Source organism: Neovison vison, chromosome 6 (genome assembly GCF_020171115.1).
Source record: "Neovison vison isolate M4711 chromosome 6, ASM_NN_V1, whole genome shotgun sequence".
In the NCBI taxonomy this organism is placed as follows: domain Eukaryota; kingdom Metazoa; phylum Chordata; class Mammalia; order Carnivora; family Mustelidae; genus Neogale; species Neogale vison.
The window spans coordinates 66,454,337-66,476,569 of record NC_058096.1 but is presented as its reverse complement, the minus strand read 5'-3'; the positions used below and the strand labels follow the sequence as shown (position 1 = coordinate 66,476,569).

The window sequence follows — 22,233 nt, the reverse complement described above, 5'->3', positions numbered from 1 at the left end:
TAATGGGAAGTATTATAAGTTTCCAGCCGCACAAGGGGCTGAGGTATACAGTGAAATCTTGACTTTGCAGATTTAATATGTACAGTTTCAACTGTTAAAAAATAGCAGAAACAAGATGTGAAATAATTCATAATTTTGCTGATGCACTAATAGGAGTCACTGTGGTAGCGAAACAATAACTGAGGAGTAAGCCCTGCCATCACCAAGCATCCACATGTCAGCCGGACTTTATCATCTTTTCTTTCACACATAGCCACATTCACTTAGATTATAACCGAGTCACCTAAATGTTACAGTTTTTACGTATTAAGGGCGAAATCACATGCTGTAGAAGAGTTCATGCTCCAGATGTCCCCAAAGATCTCCTGTGTGTTCCTAGTAATTGTGGGTTTCCTCTGTCCTGACTCTGTGTACCTCCTAGGTGACAGGGAGAGACGTGTCCTGCTCTCTGACCAGCTCACACTTCTGTGCTTCCCGGTACTCTGATGTCTGGATTGCTCTTGTTTTGGTGTGCAAGGTTGGTAACCACATCTCCTTGGGATGTAATATGTCTGTCACCAACAAAATAGCCACACAAAAAGAGAATTAGAGGAATTAATGAGGTGATTTCTGCAAAGAATCTTGAAATCAGAGGAAACCTCTATTTATGCATAAATCTCAAAATCATGACCCTCATTATTTCTCTATTCTTTATTTGTCTTGGGGGTCATTTTTCCAATTCTTTGAACCCTCTCATTTAATTTTCCCCTAAATCATGTGAAATTTACCCACAGTTTCTCTCATTTCTTGGTCTGATTTTTCTAATTAATTTGGCAATACCAGTTTTCTCCCCAACTCCCTGCAAGGGAGATTATGCAAAGACATTTTATCTGGCTTTATTTGTTCTGTTGATGCCCTGATTAACCTCCTTGTATTTTTCTTCAAGATTTGGGTCAAGGTATTCTGCTGCCTTCCACCAACCTTTCTCAGTCTGATCGGAAGAAGGGCTGGCCCTCAGACAGATGGCAATATCCCTGGTGTCCTTTGAGTGGTTCCAGCTGCCTCAAAGTGTCCTCCTACCGCTCTGAATGTCCCACAGTTAGCCTCATTTGTCTCTGTTAGCTGGCAAAAGTAGGATATTATTTCTAGCAGGTACGGGAAACCTGTATAGGGCCAGAGGTTCTTAGTACGAACTATCCTATTAGCTGATTTCAGCATGGAGAAATAGAAAATCTGGCTATGAGGAGTATAGGGCAGGCCTATTTCACTCGCTAAGAGACTACCTGTTGATTCTTGGAGAGAGGCCTGGTGGTCTTTAAAGGTAAACTGTACTCACTTTACCCCTAGGAAAGTGTTCAAGTGGTTGCCTCTGAGAGATAGGGCTGGAATTGGGAAATGTTGCTTTTTTACTATGTGCATATATTACTTTGATAGAAATGTTTTTAAAAGAGAACAACTGGGCAGGAAATAGCTCTTGATCTCTAGTTTCTTGCTAACAGTTAAGAAAATGAACCTCAGAATATGACAGAACGGGATTTGAGTTCTGACTCAGCCCCTTCCTAGCTGACTCTGAACCTCATTTAACCTCTTTGATCCTGGGTTCCCTCTTACATAAAATGGGGATGATGACAAAATCCTCTCAGAACTGTTCTGAATTTCAAACAAGTTAGTGCATGATCAGAGTTTTCAGCCACTCCTGGCCCATGGAAAGAGCTCAATAAGTGTTAGATATTATGATTATTAATATTCTACTGCCCCCTAGACAGTTTGATTCAAGAAACCCTATAGAAAAACATGTCCTCCCCAGGACAGAAACTCAACATTTCCCCCACAGAAGCTCCCTTTGTGATTCAAGTTGATTTATTTTCTCCATAGCCTTTTATACAATCGCATTTCCATTTTATTTCACTGTAATATCTTTCTGAAGGCAAGGAAAGAAAAGGAGAAAAGAGTGCTAAGCATCAGGAAACTGACTGAGCCAGCCCCTCACAGGCTCGCTGGTCAATGAGCACTTCCTGAGGATGACTTAAATCTTCACATTATGTTCCAGGACCCCACGCCCACCCGAACCTGGCAACTACCCCCACCCCACACTTCTCAGAAGTGAATGTCAATGACATACAAGCATTAGATATGATTTACTCAAACACAAGTTGTGGATGTAGAGAGGCTTTATTCATACCTCGCTCCCTTTTGGCAAGAGGTTTAATGGCGTTAAAACATTTTAAAGAATGAGATGTGAATAGTTCAAAATCATAGAATTAATTTCATTTACTTTTAATTAAATTACTAGAGATCCAGTCTGCCAGATGCCACCTGATGGTGTCAGTTACCCCAAACTCAAGCCCCACTGGCCTGACTTGTGTATTTTCTAGTCTTTGAAGATCTCAGAGGAGCCACCTTTGGCCCTTAGGCCTCTCCCGGGATACTGGGCATTAGGGGTGCCCAGAAGGCATCCCTTCCCTGTTGACTCCTTCACTGTGGGCACAGCCAGTCCTCCAAAAAATTATCTTTAGGGCTCCTGGCAGATGGAGTTGGTCAGATTGTATGATTTCAGGGTCACTGGTAGGTACCCTGCTGATACTGGCTTTGCTTTCATTATTAGTTCTCCCTGTGAATATCTGTACTTTCCACCCAAACCTCAATCCTCATGGCATCCTCACATTCTGTGTGACAAAACATGGACATCTGTGTGCTTGCCTTAAATCTCCCTACCAGACTGAGCTTCCTGAAAGCCAGGACCATGGCTTATTCCTCTTTGCAACACCTTTGCCTATCCTGCACCTAATATCATACTTTGTACATAGACAAACATATGTTGAATCTATACATTATGTATTATTGATCACAGCTTTGATTTCTGTTTCAGTACAGCTCCCTCTAGGAAAGGCAGCACTTTAAAGTGCATGAGTAATTTTCTGTGTAGTACAAGTGAGAAATCTGAGAGCAGTTTTATATTCATGGGAAAGAGGAAAGAATAGGTCACTGGGTTCCTGGCGATGGGGGCAGGGAATGTCACACAGAGGATGAAGGGTATAGATGAAGCCTTTACTGCCTGTGCCTGCTCCACAGCCTCGCTTAGGTCCCAGCCTGCCTTTGTTCTCTTTTTCCATCTCCCATAAACACCCACTGGCACAGAGCCGCTGCTAGCCTATAGAGATCCTTTGTGTAAATTAGAAAAAGTCATCCCTTCTAGACAGATGCAGTCTTGCAGGTGCAGGGCTTGGGCAAGCAGATGGTGTCTTTGGGAAAATTAGGGGGGAAAAAAAGCCCATTCCTTAGGGCGCTGCCCCTGCCACAGCACACAGCTTGACAAGCAGACCACAGGGCTGTTTCCGCTTATACGTGCCCCTCAGCTCCATGTAGTGCAAAACCACACAGCAGGTGCAGCAGTCCTTACCACTGACAGCACGGCATGCCCACTGCCCTCCAAGTGCCCAGCAATGCATCCTGTAGACCTGCTACCCACCTACACCGTCCTGCCTGTGCCCTGTCCCAGCAGAGTCCTGTCTGCTGGCTGACTTGCTGACCTCCAGTAAACTAATTCCCAGGGAAGGAGAGGAAAATCACATTTATTTAGCACCTAGTAGTATAAGGGGCTGCCCTTAGTGTCTTCCCATGTGCTGTATCAGTACATCTTCATGACAACCCTTTAAGGTAGGTCTGATTATCTCTATTTTAAAGGTGAGGAAATTGGTTCCAACCTTACTGCTCTTTGACACTGAGTCCACTGTTACACTTCTCTCAGCCCCGGGTTCTCTTCTCTATCTTCAGGGCCTGCTGCTGCTCTACGGTGCCTACCTGGCTGGCCTGACTGACCACGTCAGCTCTCCTCCTGTGAATCAGTCTTTAACCATCATGGTTGGGGTCAACCTCGTAGTAGTGGCTGCTGGGCTTCTCTTCGTGGTCACCAGATACTTGCACTCCTGGCCCAACCTGGTCTTTGGACTCACATCTGGAGGTATCTTTGTTTGTACAACCACGATCAACTGCTTCATCTTCATTCCTCAGGTATGCTCTAGGGAGAATTGGCAGGCTGGTCCTCTGTCATTCCAGAGGCTTCCCTGGACATGATAAACCACTCACTTTGTTTTCTATTGAGACTTTTGGATACCATTTATTGGGGAGTCAGAAGGAAGGCAAGTTCCTCCTGAGCTGGCTCTCTCCGTTCTTGCCTCCTCACTTCCCTGAAGAGGGCGACTCTGCTCCCCATCAGCAGGAAGGACAGGCCAGAGTGGCTGAGCAGGCATGGCAGCATGTTTCTAGCCCTGGCCGGCTGCCTCCCAGACCTGCTTGTCCACCTACCCTCCCATCGACTTCACTCATCTCCAGTCCCCTCTTCTCCTTGATAATGTCATTTCTGGGAGTGAGGACATTTTCTTTCTTTCCTATTGGAGGTTGCAGATTCACAGAGAAAACCTCATTTGGAAATTTATGCCATTTAAAATTTTTTTTCTTTTTATTAGAAGACAATATAGAGCATTTCTTTTTATAATAAGGAGAAATAAAAGCTGAATAAAAATGTGTTTCACACTATGGGAATTAAGGGGAAAAAAATCAAATGAGGAAGAAAGATAGAAGCAGAAATATCCAGAGAGCAAAGAGAAAGAAAGGGAGTCAGAGGGAAAGAAGGACTCCATGGGCTCTGAAAGTAATGTTAAATTATTCATGTAATGCCCTAGGGTACCACTGAACCACATATATCTGAGTTAATGAACTTGGCATTAGGCACCTGTCCTGTTTCCCTTCTAGATCTCTTTCTCTTCCCTGGAGGCCTCCCTTATCCCACTACTCCCTCTACACCCCATCTTGATTCCCATTGCAGCTTGCAGTTGACTAGGAATGTCTTCATGAGGGAGCTAACCAATAATTAAAGTGTTGGCTGAGGGAGGGTTATGACTGCACTTTGGGGCACGATGGTGTGACACAGGCAAGGCCTTTACTCTCCTTCCCTTTCATAAATTCTCATTAAAGTAATCTAGAGAATAAACAAATATGCAAACATCTGTAGCAGTGCACTAAAAACCAAGGATGGGTGTTACATCTCTGCTAGAAACTAGAGTAATTTTTGCTGAATCTCTATGTTATAAGAACTAGATGGAAGGAAGTCATGAGAGCTGTGGCTTATTTGTCTGGGGTATAGCAGAAAAAGGGCTGTTCCTCTTGGGAGATGGGAAAAAGGAGTGGGCAGGGATCTTTTGCGTGACCACCCCTCAGGTTCTGTGGCCAATGTTGATGATTGGTAACCCATCCATCCATTGCCAACCCCTTTCTTCCTTGCTCATCTCTACTATACAGACTGAAAGAGCTCAAGACTTGCTTTACCAAATTCCCTCATGGTTAGTGGTTCCCAAGTGATACCATTTCGAACACTAAAGGTTTCCTAGCAGACTTATGAGAAAGCGTTTGCTTCCTAACAACGACAACAAAAAAAACCAAAGGCATGGCTGGCATCACCTAGTCTACCTTCTTCTTACCTTGAATGTTTGTGATAACTGGAGCTATGGAAGTCATCCTGCGACTACAAGTGAAAAGGCAAGCAAACATATTTCTGTACAAGGAAACTATAGCTCATCTCACGTAGGACTGTAGATTCAGGAGGAAAGGACCTATGAAGAAATTCTGCAGTTCACAAGAACTGGACCACAAACTTCTGAAGATCTGGAGAAGCTGCCTTCCTCTGAAGTAAAATAGTTTTTGAAATAGATCTGATTTGTTTTGTCAATGGGATTCAAAGGATATTGCCTCTCTTCAACTCAAGGGAACTATCATGAAAAGGACATAATCTTAGAAATAGTGAATAGTGGCGCCTGGGTTGCTCAGTTGGTTGAGCATCTGCCTTCAGTTCAGGTCATGATCTCAGGGTCCTGGGATTAAGCCCCACATCTCCCTCTCCCACGCTTTTCCCTGTTCCTCTACTTGCTGCTCCCCCTGCTTATACTCTCTCTCTCTGACAAATAAGTAAAAAAATCTTTTTAAAAAATGAAATACTAAATAAGGATGAAAAATACTGTGTGAAACTTAAAATACCAATAAAAGTATTGAACAGGCAATTGGACATGGCAAAATACTGAATTAGTGAATTAATTTAAAGTAACAGAAAATAAGGGGACAGATAAAAAATGAGAGACTAGTTAAGAAAACACAGAGAACAGATCTGGGATACAATATAGAGCTAATAAGAGTCTCTGAAAGACAAGAAGATAATTTGGGGCAGAAGTAATCACCTAGGCACTATTAGAGGAAAGCCTTTCAGACCTAACCAAGACCTCTATCTGAAAATTGAGTGAATCCGCAACCTCCATGATGCGCCCTACTTGTAACTTCCCCCTCCACACTCACCTCTGTCCCTTTCCCATCCTGAGCCTCAGATGCAAGACTTCCACTGTCCTTGGTGTTTGAATCCTCAGTGGTAATATTTAGGTACACTCCCATCTACATACAGACATAAACATACAGGACAAAAATCAGCTTGGATTCTCACTTCCAGGTTTGACCTAAGCAACAAGCAGTTGGTTTGTTGAAGTGGGAGTGGAAATGAAAATATTAGGGGGCACAGCAATGGGGTGGACAGACAGTGTGGGCCTTTCTCTTTCTTTCTCTCTGACTCACACCCCACTTTTCTTCCTAGTCGTTTTGAGCTTCCATTATCTTAGTCTGTCTTTCCTCTTCTATTTTCTGTCTCATGCTTTTTCTCCTCTTGAACAGAACATGATTTAAAACCAAAAAAATATATTATAGCTTATCGTAGTTTAGGTTTAGGAGGGTAAATGATTTTTCAAAATATGAAAGTAACTGAGGCTTGTCAGTTTTTTGTATGCCCCTGAATTGATTTTCCGCTCTGGCTCAGTGGCCTTCGGTAGAAGAAAGATTCTCCCCGTGAGACCTGCACTGTGTCTTCCAGGAAAATAGGACAGCTGAACAAATTTGGAAAGTTGTGTGAGGAGAGCTGTATAGGGAGGGGAGGCAGCAGGAGGTGGACTGCCTTCTTGTGACTAAGCCTTCAGACTGGATTGATGGGAGGGGCTTATGAAAGCAGAAGCGTAGATACGTCAAGGGCAGCTAGGTGGCGCTAGAAAGCTAAGTGAAATGGATGACATTACTGAAGAGGCAAGTGGGGGCCAAGTAGCCCTCTACACAGGCCCTCAGGAAATGCCTAAGTATTTATGCCAAACACTGAGGTCATCACCAGCAATGAGCCAGTCTCTGCTTTTGTGACCTGAACATGACCCATCCTTATACACATCCCCACCTCCATCCCTCTCTCTCTGAGAGGCAGGTGGGTTCTGAGATACGGCATTTTTTTTTCCTCCTCTGCATTCCCCAAGTGTTCCATCTGCTCCTCATGAAGGTGTTAGGAATTTCTACTCTGCCTTATAGTTATCTGCATAGGTCGCAGCGCCCCCTAGTTTTCTAGGGGAAAGCTTCCTTCATTTGTTCACATATCTGTCCATCACTTACTAACTGCAGGAAATGTGTAGGTCAACACACGGACCCACCTCCAAATCTAGTAGGGGGCAGATGTGAAAGGAATTATAATACATCTGTTAGGTGTCTGAGGAAGGTACGTTGCCTAATGCTGAGGACGGGGTGCCTCAGGCTGTCTGGGAGCTCAGTGACACCTTCTCAGGTGTATTTGGGCCCTGACTGGGGTATTTGGGCCCAGTCTTGAGGGAAGAATAACAGTTCACTGAGCAGATTGGGGGAGGACAGTAGGTGGCATTTTTGATGGGGGAACACCGTGACCAGAGGCAGACATAGGAGACAGAACAGGGTCTGTTTGGAGCACCATAACACTTGTGCATCTTGCACTTTTTGAAGCACAAACTGAAACAAGTGGAGATTGGCAGGATGTGAGAGAGGCACATGGGGTGAACTTCCAAAGACCCTGGTTTACCTGGTAGAGATTGAGAGTCTATCCCACTGTGTTAATGTTTTATTGTTGCTGTAACAAATAACCACAGATCCAACAGTTTAAAATAATACATTTATTATTTGATAGCCCTGGAGGTCAGACATCTGAAATGGGCCTTATTTGACTAAAGTCAAGATGTTAGTAGGTGTGTGTTCCTTCTGGAAGGTCTAGGGGGAATGTGTTTGCACTCCTTGTCTGGCTTCTAGAGGCTGCTTGTTTGGTTCATTGCTTCTTCCTCCATCTTCAGAGCCATGAGTGTGGTATCTTTATCTGTCTCTCTTTCTGACCTCTGCTTCCACTGGCAACATCTCTTCTTCTGACTGTCCTGCCTTCCTCTTATAAGGACTCTTGCAATGACATTGGCCTTGCCCTGAAAATCGAGAACAGTCTCCCCTTCTCAAAATCCTTAACTCAGTCACAGATTCACAAGTTCCAGAGATTAGGAGGGGAAGAAAATATTTGGGGAAACATTATTCATCCTACCACACCCACATGGCCCAGAGGCCGAGAAAACAAGAAAATGCTTGCCTTCTGGAGGAAGTGCCATGAAGAGGTCCTGAAATTATGACCTGGGGGTCATTTATAGCCATGGACCAGAAATGTCAAGTCTTAAGGACCAGGATCCCCACAAAGGGGAAAAGGAGGATTTAGTCAAGGGGCACCCTGGCTGTGCCCTCCAGCTTAGGGTGAGACAGCCCAGAAGCCCTGGTGGTGCCCTTACACCAATATTGAGAATTTCTTCCAGCAGCCCTGCTGAGACAATTCAGATGGGCATTGTTGGGGGAGAAAAAAGGAAAAGCTATACTGCTAAGGAAACAAGGCGTCCTGGGAGAGAACAGAGATACTACAACACTGCAAGGGTGAGTGCCAGGAGAACACTAGAGGTCTGCTCTATCCACTGAAGACCACAGACTGAGGCTGAGTGCCAGGCTCCTAACTCCTGAGTCGCCAGCTGAGCTGATGGCCTTGGGAGATGGATTTTGAGAAGGGCATGCAGAGGAGATGGTCCTCGCCTGACCCAGCACAGATCTTGCAAACTCCTGATACCATAAAGGACTCATGCTGAGTCAACAGAGGACCCAGGAGGACTTGGGTGAGAAAGTATTGCAGTCGATGGTGGGAATTTAATATCCTATCTGCTTTACCAAATTTGGGTTGCACTCCGTAGTCAGAGCTTAATAAATGTTTGATGAATAAGCAAATCAATTCCAGGATCCCTGTGTGGCTCCCCACAGACCCCTCAGCATCCTATCTAGAGCCAGCATAAATCACTAGGACCCTTAATGATGAAAATTCCTTAAGGAAGAAAGAGAAATGTCCAGCACTACCACTCCCCCCACCCCTGGCCCAAAGACCATGCCCCTGTTTGTGAATGCTTTTTTTTTTTTTTAAAGATTTTATGTATTTATTTGACAGAAAAAGAGAGCACAAGCAGGGGAGCAGGAGAAGCAGGCTCCCCACCAAGCAGGGAACCTGCTGTAGGGCTTGATCCCAGGACCCTAGGTTCATGACCTGAGCTGAAGGCAGATGTTTAACAGACTCAACCACCGAGACACCTCATGAATGTACTATATTCACTTCCATTCTTATGAAATTAAACCAGGCCCAAGCTTCCTCAGATTGTTTCTCAAAACCAATTTCTCCTGAAAAACCCTCCATAGGACCCCCACAGTTACCAGTCTCTGTCTCATCACCCCTGCTAAGGAGATGTGATGTAGCTCAGGGCTCTGGTAACAGCTGGGGTTGTGCTGCTAACTGACTGGGGCCTTGAAAGGTCATACTCCTCCTGAGTCTTTCCTCATTTGTCATGTAAAAAGGACAGTCAGCTCGCAGACCTAATGTTCTGTCATTTCTATTGATTTTTATTGACATTTGTGGTTTTCTATCTGTCTGAGACTTGATTATTGATTTGGGTTAGAAGTCCTCTGGCAAAAACTGGGCTTTCAGTAGCAGTAAGTGCACCATTACTCCACAAATGAGAATAATTAAGAACAGCTACTTACAACTAAGAGTAGTTTCATTTGAAACATACAATGTTTAGCTTGCCTTGCCCCATGATAGCTCCTAAACTCTGGCTTGAGAATATGGCTCTAGAAGCATACTTCAACTCTGGCTCACCTTGACCAGTCTACCTGTCATTGTCTTCCTTTGGCATTTTTTTAAACTGAGAATGACCTTGACCTTCTCTATACCTGCTGTCTTTGCTGTTTACGAACTTTCCAGAGTAAAATGTGTTTTGAGAAGAGAATAGTTTATACATCACGTGTGTGTCTGTGACATGGTCATGCCTGATGTTCTTGAAAAAGAGTGAGAGAATGTATTTCTGGGAGTGTAATTAAATAAATAACATGTGTTCTTTTATCTAACAGCTGAAGCAATGGAAGGCATTTGAAGAGGAAAACCAAACAATCAGACGCATGGCCAAATATTTCAGCACTCCCAGCAAAGGCTTCCATACCCAGTATGGTGAGGAGCAGAGCTGCCATGCCGGAGGAGAGAGAAACTCCATGGACAGACTCCTCACAGAAGTAAGCTAGACCCCTGCCTGGTGGATTCTGTTAGCAAGAACTCCAGTCATGCCAAGGTCGACCCCAGATGTCTCATTGCTGACATTCCTATACTTCCATTCCCCCACTTCCTAGCCACTCTCACTTCCCTCAGTCCCAGGCAGAAAGCTCAGCATTTCCGCAGGGACCCTCCGGTCGCTGACCTCACCCACTGCATTCATTCACTGGCCAGATGTGTACCAAGTATTGTGCAAAGTGCTGACGAATGAATGAAGTACAGTCCTTACCCTCATACAGCTCATAGTCTATCGAAGGAAACAGATGTTGATCAAGTAAATTATAATTATAAACTGTGTAACAGTTATGAAGGAAGGAGCACCTGGGTGGCTCAGTCATTTAAGTGTCTGCCTTTGGCTCAGGTCATGATCTCAGGGTCCTGAGCTTGAGGCCCAGTGTTGGGCTCTCTGCTCAGTGGGGAGTCTGCTTCTCCCTCTACCCTTCTGCTCATGCACACTCTCTTGCTTTATCTCCCTAACAGAAGTAAATAAATAAAATCTTTAAAAAAAAAAAAAGAATTATGAAGGAAGAAATCAGAGTGGTAAGACAGAATAATGGGTAGTGAGTAACCTACTTTAGAATGGTCAGAAAATATCCTCTGAGTTGAGACCTGAAGGTTAAGTGCAAATTGACCAGGCACAGGGAAAAGCATTCCGAGCAGGCAGAACAGTGTTGTAAAGGTCTTGAGCAGTAGTGGATCCTAGCTTCTTCTGTATGATATATTCTCTTAGAATAGTGCCCTCATTTCCAAGATCTTATGGGGCCCATTATTATCCTTTCCAGGTTTGAACTAGAGATTTCAGTCATCCTGCCAACCCAGAAAGTCTCCAAAATGGGGTGGAGGGCTTAATAGGGCCTCTGAATATCATAGTAACACCAGGGGAGGACTGGGCCAACCCCAACTCCTTTTTCTTCTGTTCTTCAGCCAGATTTGGCACCTCTCCCAGAACTGGGCAGTATGATGTGGGCTTAAAGAAAGCACCTGGAAAAGCTTGAGGCTGCCCTGCCTTAGAAAGGAGGCCTAGGACTCTGCAGAATCAGTTTTTCACACTCACTAAATTATATTTCATACTTTTTCAGTACAGAACACACCTGAGGAGGTGCTGTGTGGGAAACTACACTTGACTGTAACTGACCTGACCCCAGGGTATCAGTTGTCTCTGCATGAGAAGATGGTGTGATGGGGACCTAAGGAACACAACAAGGGAAGGGATTCACCTCCCGGGCACCCCTGCTTGTGCTCCTCTATCCCTCACACCACACCCTCCGTCTGGAGTTCTTTAATCTACCAGAATAATACTTCTCCATTTCTTGACTATTCATGAAGCATCCAGGACCTTATTTCAAAGCCAGATTTCTTCCTACCTGGCAAGGGAGTAAGTAGCATTGCCTTTGATACTCTGTGAAGTCTTCAAAGAAGCATTTTTTTTTTTTCCCAGCTAAACAGAAGGCTGGAAACTTGGTGAAAACAGTCAGGATGATTTTTATTCACAATCAGCTAATGCTGGAACAGCCAAGTGGCCTGACTCTTTAGCCTTATGGTAATTTGTGACGTGCTTTTTGTATTTCTGCCATGCTACCCTGTTTCCCACGCAGTAAATGAATCTGCTCCATCCAGAAACATGCCTGGAGTCTGCAGAGGAAGGGCCCTAATAGGGAACAGATGCATAGACAGCAAAATCCTGGCCTCTTTCCCCCGGCGACCTGCACCTGGAACATCTTCCCCAGAACAGGCCTGAGAACAAGTGGCTTGTCCTAGTGCCCCTCCACAGGCCTTGAGAGCTTCCAGTATCTGAGTCTCCAGTTCCAGCACTGCCTGCTAGATCAACACAAGTATCCCTCCTGCTTCCCTGTGTGCACAGACCCTGACTCCAGCTCCTTGGTTGCAGGTCCCTTCTGTGCAGCCCCCTCCCTAGGCCCCTCTGCCTCCTGTGTCCTCTTCTTACTTTCTCACGACATGAGCAGTCCATCTTCTCACTGATGCCCCCCTTGACAGTACAGCCAGAGGTCCTCCAGAGGCTGCTGTGGCAGCATGCATCACTGACTCGCCAGGCTGTGGGAAGGCCAGCAGACAGAACTGTCCCAGGGGTTGAAGACCCTCCCTTGTACACTCTGCAGCAGAGGACATTCACCTACAAGAGGGTGACTCTATTTCTCCTTATGACCTGCCCTTATAAAACACAACGATGGATGTTTTGCTTCTCCGATGGGCCAAAAGTAGTAATTAATAAGCTCATTTAAATGCACTGCCCCGGTAGGTCAGATTTTGGTCTCACAATTGCGACACCTCATACCACGCCTTTAATTAGTCTGCAGCTATGGTGAAGACAGAGTCCCACTTCCTTTTCTGGAACAAGGAAAATTCACTGTTTAGGCTGACGTTTCTAAATCTGTCACTAGACAGCTTCAGATATTTGGTTTGCTGGGAGGAAAGTATTCTTCCCAACTCAATGTTTATCCTATTTTTCTACACTCAAAGGAATTTGGGGCACAAAAAGTCAACACTTGGAGTTTACTTGCTGGGGTAGTTGTCATTAGCTGGTGGCTTCCTCCTAACTCTGTGGTGCAGTGGAGACCTCCTGAAGCCTATGAGAATGTGCGGGGCGGCGGGGGGTTGCGGGGGGGTGGCTTCAGGAGAAAGGGCTGCTGAGGTGGAAGAGGGTTGGCATCCTTCTTATGCTCAGTCACGCCCATGAGATTCTCTGAAAGATATCAGGCACCACCCAGATATCATGAAGAGCTCGAATGGATGTTGTCGAGTTACTCATCCACTCTGCTCCTGGTGAGTCCTTGAGTCATCTACACTTTCCCGGCAACGCCCCGGCCTCACCACTCTGCAGGTGAGCAAAAGGAGGATGGGGAGGCAGGAGCTCAGCTGCAAAGGCCTTCCGCTTATTCACCAGTTACTCACTGGTCCTGGACTCTTTCCTGATAATAAAAGAAGAAGACTCAGCCAGGATGAACCTGAACTACCAATATTCGGAAAGTCACTCTGCTGCTTATAAAGAGGGAACGGGAGATCTGCTTGGAGTCACTGCCAGAGGACTATTGCTGGACTAGTTTACTTAAGTTACTGCTCCCATAAAGGTCACTTCTGGGCAACACTCCCATATCAACTTGAGAAAAAAAACCACAGGTTCAGTCCACAGGTGACTTGCTTCACATAGCCCAAGGAGGGAAACATTCTTTGATTTCTAGGACACAATCAATGAATATCCAGATGCTCATCCTTAGCTTCTAGAGAGGATGACCCCAAAGAGGCAGCATTTCAGATTTGGACAAGCACTTCCTAGAAGCAGTTTGGATTATTACTCCCCAAACCCTGGACCCTGCTATTGTCTGCCCCAAGACCATCACTTCTTCTTTGCGCTCCACTACTTTTCAACATCAGCAATCTCAGAAGTGGACATAAGTTCTGAGCTAGACAGTCGCCGATTGTACAAGCAGAGGTCGCTCAGGGCACACCCACCACCACCCCCTTCCTGCTGCTTCATGCCCCATGATCTTGTGGCTAGGACAGGCACACTCCTGCAGCCCCCACCGGCCAGCCCTCCTGGGTGCAACCTGTATTATCAGCTCACAGCCCTGCAGGACGCAGGTCGCTCCAGAGCCAAGGTGCCCCAGGCTTAGTCATCTGGCTCCTTGTGATCAGAGACTTAGTGTCAACTATTCTAATAAAAAGGGGAGGGGTTCTCCAGTAATTCTGGTGCCTGCGCTTTTCTAGGAGCTACTGACAACTAATGGCGTGACACAGTAGCTTCGGCACGCGCCGAAGGTCCAGCCAAGGGAGGCGATGACATCAACCTGAGAATCTTGTTGCACCCCTCCCAACCCCCAGCTCGGGTCTTCTCTCTTTGGCGCAGGAATCTCCACTCTTCTCTCTGTTCTTCCCAAATGTTCTAGTCTGTTTAACAAGAGGCAAAGTATGTATTTCCTCATTCATTCATCCCCGAGATATGCTGGAAATTCATCTGTATTTTGCCAAAGTGAGGCAAACCCTGCGTTGGGCCATCTCAGGCCATCTCAAACATTATCCAGAGCGGTGTCTCACAGAAGCAACCTGACCCTCTAAGTTCTGAGGAAAAGGGAGGGGCCTGCAGCAGCCAGCAAACAGCTAATGCTATGCCTCATCTGACCTCCTGTCTCAAAGACAAAGCCACACACTCTGAGGATTTTGGTGGGGGGTGGGGGGGTTAAGATCACCCAACAATAAATCATGGCTAACCTTTATTGAGCACCGTGTGTCAGTTACTGTGCTAAGCAATTCACTCACATCCTCGGAGCCTGCCATCACCAGCCAATACGCAGAGGAACTGGGATTTAGAGCAAGGTTCTGAAGCCACACTTTCTCCACCATGGGAAACAATGTAAAAATCCTCTGAGGCATTCTTTATTGATGATTTCACTTTTATTTTGCAGAAAAATGCTATGATTGAAAGCCTGCAGGAACAAGTAAACAACGCCAAAGAGAAGCTAGTGAGGCTGATGTCAGCTGAGTGCACCCTCGACCCCGCAGAGTGGGCTGTCCCTCCTGCCTCCTCCCACAGCAAGAACATCCTGGTTGCAACCTCTGCCCATAGCCTGGTAGGTCAGGGGCCTTCAGAATGCCTCTCTGACTCTCAGAATGATACCAGTGTGGTTGTGCAGGACTCCCAGAGCACAGGTGTACAAAGCCTGGAGCCGGCTGTGAAGGACACCAGCTCCTCCCCAGGGCAGAAGGAGAAAACTTCTAACTTGAAAGACGTTTCTGATCATTTAAATTTGGGCTGCAACCAGAAGCCACGGCCTGAGCAAAGCCAAGGAGCAGAAAGACAAGACCAAGTACTCATGAACCACCCCCAGAATCTCATGCCAGCGGGAGAAGGCCCCGTTCCCCAGAGACAGGGGCAGCTGGAGAACTCAGAGGAATCCCAAAAGCGGCTGTCAAGGGTCAATTCAGTGATCAGGGAGAAGCTTCAGGAAGTCTTACAAGATCTGGGCCTGGGTCCTGAGCCTCCCCTCCCCTCTTCCCTGTCCTATCCGCAACAGCCCTGGAAGAGCAGTGCTGCCCACAGCTTCCAGAAGATTCCCCTCACCAAGGAGCTCGGCTTTAGCCCATACATGGTGAGGAGAAGGCGGGCTGCACTGCAGGCTCGCTCACATTTTCCAGGCTCTATACCTTCATATGTGGGGCATCGTGCAAATAGGACTGTTTCTGGGGCACACAGTGGGAGGCTAAATGTGCGCAGTAGGGACAGTGTCTGCTTGGATCCCCAAACGGCTGATTCCAGAGTCCCAAATTCCTCTTCCAGGAAGACTTCACTACTCCCAGATCCTCAAGGCAAGCCGGACACCCTGGAGGGCAGCAAACAAAGCCACACAGAGCCCCAGGGTGCCGGAGGGAACCATGCAGCCTTTCCCCACCAGCCTTCTGGCTCTGACCGGGCACCGTGTCCTGCTGCCCCACACCTATCCAGAGCCTCACCGGACATTCTGGAGCAGCGGCAGCTGCTGCCCCTGGGATTCCCACGCTGTCTCTCCATGTCCCCTCCATGCAGCTACCTTGACACTGAGTCCAGCAGCTCAGACGAGCTCTTCTGCCGCTGCCACCGGCCCTACTGTGAAATCTGCTTCCAGAGCTCCTCTGATTCCAGTGACAGTGGCTCATCAGACACCGACCCTGACACTGCTGGCGGGCTGGCTTCCTGGGAGAAGCTGTGGGCCCGCTCAAAGCCTATCGTGAACTTCAAAGACGACTTGAAGCCCACACTGGTGTGAAAAGCAGCAAAGTGAGTCTGGATATAGAGGTCAGTTCAGGACAAGCCTTACCAAGACCTCTAGGTGGAAGGCCAGTTGTGGCCTTCGGGAAACAGATCGGTCCCCTGAATTGATCAAGCCTTTACCATGTTTCAGCTGTGCTCACTTGAGCACTGTGCTACCTTGAGCTGTTCAAAAGAGGGGTATTGCCTGTCTTGTTACTACCTCACAGCATTCCTGTGAAAGACTTGGTTGAGCGACCTTAAAAAATAACTTTTAGATAAAAGGTGCTAAATGAGCACAGAGGGTCTTCTGTCCTGGTCAGTCTGTATTCTGTGAAACTCTTAATATATACCAGGTGGAAAACTATGCAGACATACAGATGGAGAGATGCAAGGAAAGTTTCTGCAGAACCAGAGCTGTAGACTGGGACCCATCAAACTGGTCTTCTGGTGGACAGACCTGCTAGGAAGATGAGTCTCTTACATTCTTGCGTACCCCGCTCTTGGCAGGGGGTGGTTGTATTTCTGCTGAAGTTTGTGAACACGACCACCCCTCATTTCCAGCTTCCGGCCAGACTCAGCTCAGAGTCACCTGTACACCGCTGTTTGGTGCACATGTCTTTCCGCCATTATGACATCTCACCAGCTTTCCTGAGACTGTCAGGTCTCCATGGGCCCATAGGCTGCCCAGGTCTTGCTCCTGAGCTCGGATGATACCAGAGGCCCAGACTGTCTCCTGGTCCCTGTGGCCCATCCCTTTGACTTTTCTGGTGGTACAGTTTTGTACCAGGTCAGGGCAGGGGTGGGAGAAGCACACACCAGCAGTTTCTGATGGGGTAGGAGAGGCCCTGTTTGTCAAGAGGTGGTTTTGGTGACATTGGGATTACATGAGCACCGACAGCTACATAAAACTGGGAATACAAAATGGGGAAATATAAAGGAAGAAATGGGGGAGAAGGCAGGAAAAGAGACTAGGTTTTGAATATTGAACTTGAGTCTAGGGTGGTACTTGGCAATATAAAATTTCAGGAACTCCTTATGACAACCCTGTGAAGTAGGCACTTTTGTTCCCATTTCACGGATGGGGAATATGGGGAATTTGAGGCTTAGAGAACTGAGGTAACTTCCCCAGACATCACACTGCTAGAGAGTGGCCCATGTAGGACTTGCCCACAGTTCATGGGACTCCCAAGTTGGTAGATTTCCCTGAGGGCACATCTCTTCCCTCACTCTCCTGGGAGTGACCAGCAGGGCTGGGCAGGCCAGACAGGAGTGCGAGGGAGTGCTCACTCTGCAGTGTGAGCAGAGGCTCCTAGCCTCAGACAGCAGTTGCCCCACCCCCCACCACCTCACTACCCCAGGGCACCCCCCCCACAACTCCCACCAGAGCCAGGGACTTGCTGAAGAACAAGGGTAGGAGACAGAACGGCCCCCAGTGCCACAGGGAAAGCACAACTGGGTCCACTTTGCTTTAAACTACTGTTGTTTACAGGCCGTCCCCCACCCCTACCCCGTGTGTGTTCGTCTTTGCGTATACATGTTTGTGTGCAGGAGTTTGGGCCTCATTAGATATGCTTGCAGGGGGGCAGTTGGCTCCAGAAGTCTCACAGAAGATTGAGCCTGAACTCTCAGGGCCTACTGACACTTGGTGAATCTCCAGACACTGGACTGGGAAGCCCTTCTGGTAGCACGGATTCCTCTACTGTCTACTTTTAGATGCAAATGTCATAATTTATTCTGTGTGTGGGTTTGTAGTTTCCACTTGTGCTGTTTGTACGCTGTCCAAGTGACACCTTAATAAACCAGAAATGGCTCCCAAATCAAGTCTGTCTAGAAATTGTAGTCTCGTGCCACAGAACACGAGTAGTAGTCTCGTGTAGACCGAACCACCCAGGGAGCAGAAATGAAGCAGCTGTCAGAGTTGCCCCTGGCTCGCCCCAACTTCCAAGTATATCTTCTTTTTTTTTTTAATTATTATATAATGTACTACTTGTTTCAGGGGTACAGGTCTGTGAATCATCAGTCTTACACAATTCACAGTACTCACCATAGCACATACCCTCCCCAATGCATTTATAACAGATTATAACAGATTCTTCTGTGGTCTCCTCGGGCAGCTTCCTATCCCAGAACCACCTGCTCCAGTGGATAGAAGAAACTCTGGAGACCCTCCACTCTTCCAACCCATGGCAGTGGGTCTTGTAGTTGGGCTTCACCTCCTTTAGCTTCTAGCAGCCTCCCATTCATTAATGTGGACTATGGAGGCTCTAAACCTGGCACTCCTTCTAGCTTCTTCCTCCCTCTGCAACTATACCTTCAGTCCCGCCATCTCAGCACTACCACTTCTCCTTCCCTCTTCTATCTAGAATCTCTTTCTCTACTTTGTGCACCTTGTAAATTACTCATCCTTCAAGACTCAGGTAGAGTCTGAACACCCCCCCCAAATAAAATGGACTGACCCCCTAGTTAAATATAGAAGAATATCTGCAGGCCCATGTTTTGAACTTAGTTATATAGAGGCTTCTACTCCCCATGTTACCTAGAATTACTTTGTAATCATTGATAGACTTGATTGAAGAGATGGAGAATCTACCTGAATTTTCCTTGGTTATCACTTAGTTCAAAAACTGTGTGTCATGGAGCGTCTGCGTGGCTCAGTCAGTTAAGTATCTGGCTCTTGATTTCAGCTCAGGTCATGGTCTCATGGGTCATGGAATCAAGTCCCAAGTTGGGCTCATGATCAGCACGGAATCTGCTTGAAGTTTCTCTCCCTTTCCCTCTGCTCCTCCCCACATCACACTCATTCAAGTTCTCTCTCTCAAATAAATAAATAAATATTTTTTAAAAAAAACCTCTGTGTCAAATATCATGACTGCCCACCTCAAATACTGTCTTTAGATCTAGTGTTTACTCAGTGTACTCATCCCCATTCCTCACCACCTCCCTTCCTAGATCTTTTACCCCAAACCAGCTAACCCAGTGATGAAATTCTTAAAGGTATGAATGTGCCATGGCTTTTGGATGCTCTTGACTGTTATGTCCTCGGAGAAGGGTAGTACCTTGTACAAAGGAATCTGGAAAAGGAAAAGGAAACATTGCATCTACACCTGTGCTCTGGTTATGTATGTCTTTCTTGGTTTTAAGGTCTGGCATGGAGCCAGGCGTGATTCTGACCCAAGCATCTCTTCTCCTGCTGATTAAAATCTTGATTTAAGGTTCCAAGTTGAAGATTCCCACCCTGATCCCAAAGTCTAGTCCTTTCTCCTGGCCTGTGACAAACTCTTTCCTTAAAGGATCATCTTGGCCTTCCTGGAGCTCATAGCAGAGAAAAAAGCATCAGAATGTAGGAGGCTTGTTTTTAAAGAACCATATCACTTCTAAAATGGTGAAGAGAAAAGTCAACGCAAGTTCCACAAAATCTCTTCTGTATCTGTATTTATTATTATATTTAGATGTGTCTCCTGCACAGGTTACAAGTTGCTGAAAGCACTGAGTTTGTCTTCTCCATCTTTGTATCCTCCAGAGTAGCCATCAGAGAGTTTCACACTAAGTAGAAGCACAATAAATGCTTGTCGGATGGATTTCTGGACAGATAAGTAAATAAAACAAAGGAAGGCAGAGAACCAGTTCTGGGGTTAGCGAAGCAGCAGAAAGGGAGGCAGAGCCATCTGGTTTCACTGCTTTCCAATGAATTAAAAGTGAGAAACAATATCACTAAAAGACCCAGAATAACTGAATTCTGAAAATGAATTGTGCTTTAAGTCTCCTAGGGAGAAGGGGGATAGAATGATAGAGTTAATGGAAGAGAAGCAAGAAAGTTACAGGTATTAAGGTCCTCTTTTAAGATGTTTTCATCACAGACTTGTTACTGAGTAACCAGCAGCATTAGTAGGAGGACAGTCTGTTCATCTTTCTCACCATCAGCTTAGTTAGTCCCCTTTCTCAGAGCCCCAAACAAAGCACTTTCTCCATACCCTCTGCCTGCTACACTTCCCCCAGTAACACCATCTGGGCTTTGTCAAGGGAGGTCTAGTGCAGAGATGGCATTTGAGAGCTGAAAGCAGGGAGAAAGTTATTCTTTGTACTCAGACTTGGCTCTTCCTCACCTCTGGTACCTACTCTGATCTCTTTCTCCCTGACATGTTCCTCATTTTAAGAATCCAGCCAAGCTGCATTTGAATCAGGGAGCATCTTGGGATGCTCAGTGCACTATTGAGGTCACAAAGTGGCAGGAAATGCCAGTGTAACGAGACAAAATAACCGGTTATGAGCTTGACAAGATCTGGGTCAGTGTTTCCCAACCCTTTTCATTCTTTGACTTACCTTTGGATGTCTAAATATACTAAAAAGACAGGCTCAGAGAATAAGTGCTTGGGAGGGGCCCTGGCAAGGTCTGCAGGTAACTAAGAGAAAAAGCAAAAGCACAGGAAAAAAGAAGGGAAGGAGGACAAGAAGTTCAAAGAACAGAGAGAGACAGGAAGATGTGGTGAAGGAGGGAGGAAGACGAAGAACAAAAGGCATCCTGCTTAGCTTTGTCAGTGGATGGACTGGGCAATTGCCTCTCTTGTAAATGAATGTGCTGGCTCCAGTTCTGAGTTAGAGAAAGTGAAGCTCACTTCTGTGAAGAAAGACAGGGATACCCTTGTAGAGCCCTTTCTTCGGTACATATGTGACCATCAGTTCATTTCTCGACTTTCCCCATAAGACTGTGAGCTTCTTGAGCCTACAACTTGTTTGTAATTATCTTGCTGTCCCCCGCACCTAGCACTGTGCCCAGCACATGGCTGATGCTCAACAGATGTTTGTCAAAAGACATAAATCAAGAGAAGAGCAGCCCAGCCAGAACGGTCGAAAGGGGGACAACTCACAAGAGCTGAGGTCACCCGGGAAGCAAGGTTCAGGTATTTCATCATGGATGACTGTGTTGTAGGTTCACCTTGTTTTAACAAATCCCTCGTTAGAACACCTGAAAGCTTTGTCAAAAGAAGGCATTTTAGAGGAACTCTCTTCTCCACTAATTTTAGTACAATAGTTTTCCTCACGGCAATGCCAGGGCTTAAAGTCGCCCTTGTGTCCGTGTGACTTCCAGCAAGTTGCATAACCTCTTTGTGGCTCAGTTCCCCCAACTGCAAACTGGGATAATAACACCTACCTCATGGCGTTGTTATGAGGATTCAATGAATTAATGCTTATAAAGCGGCTGAACTATGCCTGGCACAGAGTAAGCATTATAGAAGCATGTGTCTTGGAAAGTTACTTGGAAAACACAAATTTACAACTAGAAATCCTGTTTTCTTGTTTTATGACCCAATCCCCCTTCTTTGTGTTCAATTTGTTCCCGAGGGAAGGATCTTCTCAATAGATTTGGAAAAGGAAGGATTACCCTTTGGTTCAGCCCACTTCTTGGGCAACAGAAATTTCTCCTTGAACCCTTTCTAGGTCAGGCACACTTTGGGGAGCAGAGCCACCTGTAGGACTCAAATATTAGGGTAGGCCTAAAAGAAAAGGTGTAGTTGGAAAGTCAGGAAATCTGATCTTGTTTCAGGGGGAGCCAAAAGACACGACTAATATCCTTGATAGAAATATTTTGGATTTTTATAATAGAAAAAATACTTACTGGGTGTCACTTAATACTTGTCTCACTTAAGACCTATAACCATGCCATGAAGTAGTTCTTGTTTCCGTTTTGCAGATGAGGAAACTGTCACCAGGAGAGGCCAGGTTAACTAGCCCAACGTCACACAACTGTGTAGAGGCAGAACCAAAGCCTGAACTGAAATTTGACTTGATTCCAAAGCCGTTTTTGGATTCCCTGACACAAGTTCCAGAGCATGTGCTACAGGCGTGCTACCAGAAGACAGAAGGAATTTCAACCCGGCAGGACAGGGGCCCAGGCTGAGGTTTTCTTAGGACACCAAGCTTTCCTTAGGAAAAGCAAGCTGGTCAAGTTCTATAAGCCTATTGCAAAACCTCCCTTGCTGAGTCATTGAACAGTGTCCTGGAGGGAGCTTTCTAAAGCTACCTGGTCACTCCTGCC

General features: G+C 46.2%; 1 protein-coding gene across 1 annotated transcript in view; it reads left to right on the top strand.

Moving 5' to 3' along the window:
• GPR156 (G protein-coupled receptor 156) overlaps positions 1–17,158 on the top strand; it is a 60,457-nt gene extending 43,299 nt beyond the window's left edge. The window contains exons 6-9 of the mRNA XM_044251460.1: positions 422–517; positions 3,754–3,990; positions 10,264–10,422; positions 14,878–17,158. Of these exons, the coding sequence (XP_044107395.1) occupies positions 422–517; positions 3,754–3,990; positions 10,264–10,422; positions 14,878–16,215 (1,830 nt within the window). The 3' untranslated portion in view covers positions 16,216–17,158. The remainder of the gene's footprint in view (positions 1–421; positions 518–3,753; positions 3,991–10,263; positions 10,423–14,877) is intronic.
• Positions 17,159–22,233: the final 5,075 nt, after the last annotated feature.